This window comes from Coffea eugenioides, chromosome 9 (genome assembly GCF_003713205.1).
Source record: "Coffea eugenioides isolate CCC68of chromosome 9, Ceug_1.0, whole genome shotgun sequence".
Taxonomy (NCBI): domain Eukaryota; kingdom Viridiplantae; phylum Streptophyta; class Magnoliopsida; order Gentianales; family Rubiaceae; genus Coffea; species Coffea eugenioides.
Genome location: NC_040043.1, coordinates 42,189,673 through 42,199,934, shown reverse-complemented (window position 1 = coordinate 42,199,934; position 10,262 = coordinate 42,189,673). Strand labels below are relative to the sequence as shown.

Genomic DNA, 10,262 nt, shown 5'->3' with positions numbered 1-10,262 from the left:
CCTTCACCCCATCCCCATATCCTTCTTGCCCCCAGTTGTCAAGTACAGGACTCAGAATCCTGAATTTGACAATGGATAAGACTCTAAGAGCTCTCTCTTGATCAATTAACCAAAAAATTGAAATAAAAAATTAACTTTGATGAGTAGCATCTTGATGATGGTCTTGGAATGGGACGAGTCTCTTCCTCTTTTAAATATTTTTATTTACCCAAAAGAAATTGATGGGACGTTCTTTCTTATTATCCTTATTTTATCATCTCCAACTTATGAGATAATTTCTCTTACATTTGTACTCCTTTTGTTATAAAAGATGGCTTTGTTATAAAAGAGGGCTTGTTTAAGAAATTCTTTACAAGTGATTTCAAAACATTAATGTCAATGAGGAGAAAAGAGTTAGGTTAAGTGGTAAATTGAATGAATTACAAGTATGCTGTCTTGCATTCAAAACTTCTCACTTTCTAATAGTATAAAAGAGCGAATGGTCTTAGGAACACTGATTTTGGTCCCTCATTGGCATTTGGCACCTCAAGTGTGTGGGTAGTTTTGTAATTTTGGAACATGGGTGGTGTGGTTATTGTGTGCTGCTTTGACGAATTTATGGCTGGCATTTGTTGTTGGGTTGGCTTTTGATGGTGGTGCCCTTATATACCGATCCTGCCCTTGGTTCACCTATTTGAGAACAGTGAATTTGGTCCCCTATTGGCACCTTCCGTGTGTGGCCAATTGTGGGATTGCAGCACAGAAACATTTGGTCATCATCCTAGGCTGGTGCTGGACAATTGCATGGCTGTGAATGATCATTGTATCTGGACAATTGGCACCTTCTGTGTGTGGCCATCTGTGGAATAGCATAGAAACATTTGGTCATCCTAAGCTGGTGCTGGACAGGATAATTAAAAAATATGCATATATTAATCATGCAGTGCGATGGTGCACTGTTGTTAGACCAGTTCTGCATTTCCCGATGTTAATACTATTTTTGTCAATGCAGTATCTTTTGCAGTGTGAATACACTTTATTCATGAGTTCCAGCAAAACTAACAAACTAACCGCATTGGAGAAATAATGTCACGTCAACTAGTATCACTTAAAACCAAAAAAAAAAATAATAAAAACAAAAACTCATGTCAATGAGGTATGTTCATGCACCAAAGCCCAATTCAAAGTCCAAATCTTAGTGGTTTGTGATCCGGGAGAACTCTGCCTTCAAGATGCGATCGCTCAAAAGAGAGAGCGTAACTTGGGCTTGGCTTACAATATCGGCTTCAAACGTGATGTTTATTGCACCTTCTATGTGGCCTAGACCAAGCTTAGCCCGTAATATTTCAGATCCACCACCAACCATCCCGTATACTGCGCTGTAAATTTAGCCTATACCCCAAAATTTCAAGTAAACTGCATTTCAAGGAATAGAAGTAATCCACAAATTATTTGTAGTCCAGATAATGCTAGCCAAAAAGAAAAATAAAAGCCCCTTTCATGCCCTTTATGCAAATACTACTTTTTCTTGGTCCCTATCTCCCATATGGCCACCCTACCAATCTTCCCAACCCCACATCCCACCTTGCAATGGAAACAGCATATTTGAAGACATTGGCCTTTGTGGCCCTATATGTCTTGCAACAGATAACATTTGGACCATATCCATCAGAATAATGTTCCTCAATATAATAAATTCAGAAATTAGAAGAGAGAGAGACAGAAATTGATACATCAAATTCAGAGTTGCTCACTTAATCCCACCACTGAATAGACTTTTTATATTTTCTTAAATTTTTTTTGGACCACGACAGCCTATCCCAGATAGCATAGGCTTACGTGCATTGCAAAAATAATTGACGGTAATTAAACTAGTGCTTTCGTAAGTACTTAGATGTTAAGATTGAGGTACGAGAGATTAGAGGTTTTGAGTTTTGATCGTCCTATTCTCTCCCCGTTTCTTAAATCTCGCCTTTCCCTTACTAGAAACAAATAAAAAAAAAATTACCTGGACGTCATAGGTGGAGGTATCAAAATGGGTGATTTGATGGGTTTGGGTTGATTAAATGGATAATGGGTATAAGTGAGTCAACCTAGTTATATCTATTTAATTAGATGGGTATAAATGGGTAAGTTAAAAAATGAGTTGGATAACCCAATTGTCCAATTATAACCCATTTATTCTAATTTTTTACAAATTCATCTAAATTCATTTTGTAAACTAAATTATCAATTTATACCAATTTGCACCCATCATTAAATTTAAATATTTGCTTACAATGCCCAATAAGTCTAATTATCAATTTTTCCCATCCGTGCACTATGTCGTAAAATTACATACTATTTAACAATTGAACAATAAGACTATAAAAATTTGAAATAAATAATATGAAAGTGAATCTAAAAACTAGTGCTTTCGTAAGTACTTAGATGTTAAGATTGAGGTCCAAGAAATTAGAGGTTCTGAGTTTAAATCCTCCTATTCTCTTCTCGTTTCTTAAATCTCGCATCTCCTTTACTAGAAACAAATTATAAAAAAAAAAAAAAAGGTACTTGGACGTCTTACTCATAGGGTGGAACTTAAAGTTATTGGGCAATGTCAATTTGGAACTTAATATTGTCGAACGATGGCATTATAGTCCTTTACACATCAAATTTCTTTAGCCTTCTGTGTTCCACACAATTGTTACCTAAACCATTCAACAGTGTTGATGATTGTCAATAATGAACCTCAAAATGTCAAATAGTGTCCCAATATTATTGCCCTTCTTGAAAACTCTCAATATTATTGCCCTTCTTGAAAACTCTATGTGCAAGTCTATGCTAATTGCAAGAAATTCTACAGTACATTTTGACGAATTTGAATTTGATGAACCAGTATTAGGATTCTATGATAGTTTTTTTTTTTTTCATTCCACTTCGACTAAAAGGTTACACGTCTATGGTAATCATTTAAGCCTATTGTTTTCCTTTTGCTTTCCAATATCTTTGCTACCATGTATCATTTCTTAGTATTTATTTTCAAATTTTGTTTTATTTTTGGTACCAATTCACTGTCGCTAGTGTACTTTTTTTGGATAAGATATCATGATTTTATCAAAATTCTAAAGAAAGTTGGTACCAATTATAAAGCTTTAAAGAAAGTTGGTATGGCCTGAGACGACCACCACCCACATTTAAGGAGCTAATTTTGCAGATGACTGGAAAAGGAAGAAAAGAAAAAGGAGAGGGAATGGAGAAAGTAGACTTTAAGACCTACTGACCTACTCAGCAAGTAGCTTTCATGGATTGGAATTTTCACAAAAACAAACTAAAAATTCTACTATATTGGTGAAGGTTTTTGACTTTTGAGATTCATCTTAAATTTGTTTTTTGTATAAGCTTACGTCCTATTTGGATTGCCCGTTTTCTAAGAAAAAGTTTAAAATTATTTTTTTGACACATTTGTTTTAATTATTTTAAAATTTTTTACTTAATATATATCACATCGATACAGTATATTTTTCAATTTAAAAAAAAAAACTCTAACCCAAACGGACTACAAGCTTGCTCCTTGCGAAAGTTTTCCTGCAAAGAAGAAAACAAATTTCAGTTTGTTTGGATATAATATTATTTGGAATAATTACTATAACACTTTTTGTGATATGACGTATGTGAGATAAAAAAGTGATTGAAAAAAGTATTTATGATACAAGTGAAATATTTTTTTAAAAATTTTGATATCTGGGATTTGGAAAATGTGTTTATAATAACGCTTTTCTGATGCTGGGGTTGGAAGATTGCTCTTGCCTGGATATAGCTTTGCTTTCACGTCTGACTAGACTTAGAGCATATAATTTGGTATAATGAATCCAGCAAGAAAATCGAGTTTGCAAAATGGAATACAACACAAATATACCCAATAATTCATTGCATAACACAAGCTGAAAAGTCACTTTTCCAAGATGCATAGTTGGAGCCTTACCATATAATTCCTACTGTTTTAGTCTTTTATTTGTTCGATTAGAATCAAACCTAATTTGGTCCACCAGCATGAATAAAAGATACAACCAGGCAAATGAATGAAGAAAAACTAAAAATGTGCCACAACGGTGGACATAATTTCCAAGCTACCTACAATCCTAGTACTAGCATTAGAACCACATAATTGAGAGATTAAATGGTTTTTGGTAGATCTACAGGCTGGAAATTGATTTCACTATCCTTGCCACATTGTGTCAAAAGAGAGAGCATAATACAGCTGCACAAGAGAAGTTCTTGAATGGCTATAAAAAAATAATCAAGGCAACAACCAGAAATTTTTTTTTTTTCTGTTCATGTTTTCGATTATTTCTTTTGATACATTCATAAAAAGTCCAGAAAGAGAAGCAGAGAATTACTACCATATTTTATCTACCTTTCAACATGTCACGTGGACAATGTCTGACCAATTATAACTCTGCTAGTATAAACTATTGAACTGCATCCTCAAAATGCTGCCAACTAATGCCCAGTTGTTCCATAAATTTAGCCACCATAGCAGTTTACAAATAATTTCATCCCACGTTGCTCCATTTCAACGGTTCTTTACTTCTTTTGGGGTCTCTTTTTCACAATAATTTCACTATATTATTCTTTGGATAAAAATGCATACGCAATACAAAGATGGTTGAAAGACGTGTTTACAATAATGTATTATGAATGTGTCAGTAGCAAAAAAAAAAAAAGCAACTATGTGCACGTCCAGACGTGTAACTCAAGAAGATGATTGAAAAACGTGTTTGTAATTTATTATGAATATGTCATCGAAAAAAAAAATAGCAACTATGAGCGTGTGCGCACGTATAACTCAAGAATTTGGATATGTGCGTGCAAATAAAGGCGGTTAGAAAGCGTCTGTGAAGTCTTTTTTTTTGTGAATATATCATCACGAAAGAAGCAACTACTTTGCGTGTGCGCACGTACAATACAAGTCAAGGGCTAGGAAGTTGGGAAAGAGAATAAGCATGTAGAAGGAATTGAATACGAGAAAATGTTAAAGAATCTTGGGAAGAATTTTACACAGAAGAACCAAAACGGAACAAGTGGGAAGCATCTAGTTCTTTGGCCACCAAATTGCAGGTTACATGTATATTATAGTACTGAAGCAGGATGGAGACGCATTAGATAAGATGGAGGGAGGGATCCCACGTAGTCAGTTTTGAACAATATCTGACATAAACAAAGTCATCGTGTTGGCAAGCATATCAGACGGCCATCAATAATCAAACATTTGTCTTTGTCCAAACATGCATCCAATAGAATCCATCATCATAGTTATCTAGACAGATTTTTTTAAACATGATTACACCAAAAAGAAGCACTAGTATTTTTTTTCCGAGACGATAACTGTTGTATAACCTAATCTATCCCATATTAAGAGACGAGATAACTGTCATATAATCTAATCTATCCTACACTAGAGGACGGGGACGGACCTAACAAAATCCAGGAATAACTCGAAAGGACCCGAGTCACTCGGACCAAATAGATGCACTACGTACCCACCTGAATTTTCTTAAACAAAGCCACTTTTAATGTGGCAATTGGTGCTTTAATACTTTGGTGGTGAAAAAGAAGCACTAGCAAGAGACGGCAAGAATCGAAGTTATGTCAGACATTCACAGGTGCAGATGAGCTGTGCCAGGCCAGTCACTGTTTCTGACATCATTCCCTAGTTTTAAGTTTAAATTTAGGTAGGATGTTTATTTCTGTATGATGATGACACCAACAAAACTAATAATATCTGCATGAAACTTCCAGCATTTGTTTACTGCTAATGGTTGACTTAATTTGCTACAAATCATGACAAAATGAAAGGCACCACATCTTTTCTGTTCCTTGAATACTGATGTGGCCAGCAGTCCCAAAAACTGATGTAGAATCAATAATGATTTTAAATAATGTAGGCTAATATTTGATTAGATTAGAAGTGTTAATCAGTAGAAACACCAGTCCTTCTTGCTGCCAAGCATCTTCATATGCTCTACAAAGATTAGGACTTGGACAATTGCCAATCATGAGATTCAATTGCTTAAAGAGGATAAAATCATCCATAGGAAACTGAAAACAAAATGAAAAAGCAGCAAAAAGACTTGAAATGCTGATCACACTCATAGAAAGTTCCCCACTAAATGGCATATAACAAAACTCTTATCTATTTGCATCATCATGAGTAGCAAAAGAGAGGAGACAAGGGCAGTATTAATCTATCCACACTAGAATTAATGCACCTCACAGCAATTCATGGGCACATAGACAAACCCTGCTTGATACCCCCAATTAAAAAAAAAAAAACTTCTTTAGGAATAATAAGCTTAAGGAATGAACAAACCAAACCTCCACTGAGGCAATTAACAGGAGCCTAAATCTCATTGGTCACTGTCATCCTTTCCTAAAAATCACCTTCCATCAGAGGATGTAAAAGAATCTGCAAATCCAGAAGGCCGAGTAGGTATGCTGGTTTGGGTATTTTCACTACTGCCAATGAAAGAAGTATTATCCATACTGCTCATTCCTTCAAGAGCTTGCCACTTCTTAACAGCCTGCGGTAATGTCATCTCATAATCAATTCCATATATGTCATCAGGATCAGGTTCACTTGGTTTCCAAAGCTCGGCAAGGGATGAAAGCACATTCACTGCATGGCCCATGTCAGGTCTTTGATGTGGTTCCCTTGCGCAACAGTGGCCAGCCAGCTCAGCAACAGTGTTCACGCTAGAAAGAGTTTCTTCATTAAGATCAATCATGGGGTCAATGGCCTTCTGAAAATCCTTACTGATCTGCATTCTACGAAACCATGGGACAAGATGAGCGCTTTCCTCCGGCTGGCTTTCATCTAAAGCTTTTCTTCCAGTAATTAGCTCCATCAATATCACCCCAAAGGCAAAAACGTCAATTTTTGTAGTCACACGGCCCATGACTGTCAAGGATGTAGCGTGTTAGTTGTAGTTGGGTAATTTGAGATGGAGTGAATTTAGTCAAGTATATTAAACAATACAATGAGGTACATGAAATAGAACATAAAAGCTGAATGTTCAACTTGAGTCCATAAGAAACTTAAATTATACTATTACATTGAAAAGCAAAAATTTATACAACCACTGAACTGCCTCCCATAGAGGAAAATTGAGGTATACAAGTCCTAAAGCACAGGGCATGACAAATCACAGTCAATCTCAAAAGGTTTCAAGCATTTTGCAACTAACAGGTGAAAGATTTCCCTCCCCAAACATAAATTGAGACAGAGTAACGATTGGACAGTGTTGCTCCAAAGTCGCAACAAAAGCAGCAAAAATGTAAAGGCTCTTAACAGCAAATAAACATCCTAGCAGTGTGATGAAAATGATCCATGCTTTCAAATCTATCGAAAATATGAGCTAGCATTTACCACTCTGTTTCAATTTGTCATCATACTTAAAATGTATTAACTTAGTCATTTTATTTTTAAATCAACCTGGCCCAGCCAATTCCTCCAATCGGTCGATTAGACAAGTTTATAAATGCAAAAAAGCAAGGCAGAGGTTACCTGCATATTCTGGTGCAAGGTAGCCAAAAGTTCCGGCTAATCTTGTCACCACAGTAGCTTTTCCTTCAGGCACAAGGCGAACAAGTCCAAAATCTGCAACTTTAGCTCTCATATCATCTCCCAGAAGGATGTTGGATGGTTTAAGATCTCTATGGATAAAACTTTGTTGAGCTAAACCATGTAAATATTCAACACCCCTAGCCACATCAAGGGCAACGGTCAGCCTTTGCTTCCACTCAAGGGGTTTCAACTGTTCATCCTTCCAGCTGAACAAATGCTTGCTGAGTGGCCCCTGAGGCATATATTCATAAACAAGTATCCTCTCATTGTCTTCCAAACAATAACCATGAAGTGCGACCAAATGCCTATGTCGGACTTTTGTGACGACTGCAATCTCTGCCTTGAACTCATCTAAACCTTTGTCGCTCATAACTCCAGTTTCCATTCTCTTGGCTGCAATCTTTGTCCCATCATCCAACTCCCCTTTGTAAACAGTTCCAAATCCACCTCTTCCCAATATATTCTCCTCACTGAAATTCCCAGTCACATTCCTTAAGACCTCAATTCTAATTGTATAGCCGTCTCGCTCAACAATGTGGATATTATGATGTCCATTGCTTCCAATACTGAATGTTTCACTTGTTCCACCATTAGCGCTAGAACCTGCAACTGTGATCTTAACAGTATCTTGGTCCGACCCTGAATGGCGAGGATGAATAACCACAGTGCTAGGACCCTGAGCCCTTCCAGAAACTTTACGTTTATTTTTACGAACACAGAAAACTAAGAATGCAATGCACACAACGGCAGCAGCAATGCCAACCACCAAACCCACAATCACACCAGTAGAAGATGACTTTTTGCCACCACCTGTATTACCGCCACGGCCGCCGCCACCACCACCTGAGGAACCAGGCGGACTCCCAGGAGGTGTTCCAGGTGCATTTGGTGGAGGACTAGGCTTCCCAATATTTGGATTTCCAGCAACTCTCACGACCACATTATTCTTAAACGACGGAACAAAACCAGAAAGCGAATTGTTTGACAGATCCAAAAGCTGAAGGTTAGGCAAACTAGTCAACTCCACTGGAACACTTCCGGTCAGATTATTATTCGACAAAATCAACTTCTGTAAGCTTGTAATTGACGAAAAATTTGGAGAAACCGTTCCATTCAACTTCATACCAGGATAATTCACCACGGTTATATTCCGATTAATACAGCTAATACCCGACCACACCGGCGTACACGGATCATTCCCTCTCCAGTCCGACGCAAACAGAATCGGATACCCCATATCCTTTGCCACAGCAAGCAAACTATTAACCCTCGGATCACACGGCTCCCCAGGCGCATCTGAACAAAAACTATTCGACCCTGGATTCATATCCAATTGAACAGACTTTGCAGCAAACTTCGGAGTCGGCCCCTGTAACTTATTGTTAGTCAAATTCACAATATACAACGAAGGCAACGCCACCAACGAGTCCGGCACTGGTCCGGTCAAACTATTGTCCCTAAAACTAACATTCCGCAACTGTTTCAAGCGCGAAAAATCGGGCAACGGCCCGGTAATCGTATTTCCATGTAACCAAAGTTCAGTTAACTCAGTCATACTCCCTATAACATCAATACTACCATTCAATTTGTTACCATTTAACCATAAAGACTGTATCGAAGAACCCGAAAAGCTCGCTGGCAGGCCGCCCACGAGATTGTTGAAAGACAAATGAAGCGATATCAGACTCGGCAATGTATCCAGGCCAAAAAAGTCCGGGATTGACCCGGAAATATTAGTTGATGTTGCAGAGAAACTACTCAAGGAAGCAGCACTTTTGATACTATCAGGAATAACCCATGAAGAAAACTGATTATAATCCAGACTAACTACTTGCAATGAGTTCATACCAGCGAAGAAATCCGGCGGTATGTATGAAAAATTGTTGTAGCCGAGGAGAGCACGCTGGAGTGAACCGAACCCGTTAAGACTTGGCAACGGCCCTGTAAGATGGTTGTTCTGGAGCTCCAGAAATTGCAGAGCATTGAGCTTGCTGAAGCTATCTGGAAGAGACCCAGTCAGGCCCTGGTTCCCAATTTGGATCCGGTTGACCCGGTTGTCATTCTTGGAGCAGTCAACGTTCTTCCATTGACAGGGGTCTGGGTCATCCCAGCCAAGTGAACTCGGTGGGTTGAGAGCCTTCTTCAAGTCTTGCATTACTGAAGCATCACTGGACTGGGAGTGGATAGAAGGGGGAAAACCCAGAAAAATTATCACAAAAGAAAGCATAAAGGGAAATCCCAGGTGGGTTTCTCCCATTTTCCACTGAAATTCTTCCTTCTGCAAGAAAAGTTTCAATTTTTCAGAGTTTCTTGAGAGAATGCAAGGGGGGAAAAAATGGGATTTTTGGTTTTAAAATGGGGACCAAAATTTTTTTAAGCCTTTTTGAGTGGACATGTGGGGAAATGAAGTGATTTTTGGAGAGAGAAGGAGGAAGAATTGAGGATTTTCTTTTCTTATATATATAGATATATATACATATTCTGGTGGGGTTTTTGATGGGGCAGAAGGAACGGCGGGGATAGAGGGGAAGGGGAAGAAACAAGAAAATAGGAAAAGGTGGGAATTTGGAAAGGAGGAGTGGAGAAGAAAAGATGAAGGGAAAGTGAATGTTTGGGATACAGTTGGCACATGCGTGTGGGGTCCAGTCACGTAGGTGGGGATTTTAGTTTGTAGGAT

The 10,262-nt window shown here is 37.9% G+C and overlaps 1 protein-coding gene across 1 annotated transcript; it reads right to left on the bottom strand.

Moving 5' to 3' along the window:
• Window positions 1–6,078: 6,078 nt before the first annotated feature.
• LOC113782856 (receptor protein kinase TMK1-like) lies at window positions 6,079–10,008 on the bottom strand. The gene is made up of 2 exons (XM_027328792.1): window positions 7,526–10,008; window positions 6,079–6,919 (listed from the first exon to the last, which is right to left on the bottom strand). The coding sequence occupies exons 1-2, from the start codon at window positions 9,840–9,842 to the stop codon at window positions 6,399–6,401; spliced, it is 2,838 nt and encodes a 945-aa protein (XP_027184593.1). The 5' UTR covers window positions 9,843–10,008; the 3' UTR covers window positions 6,079–6,398.
• Window positions 10,009–10,262: the final 254 nt, after the last annotated feature.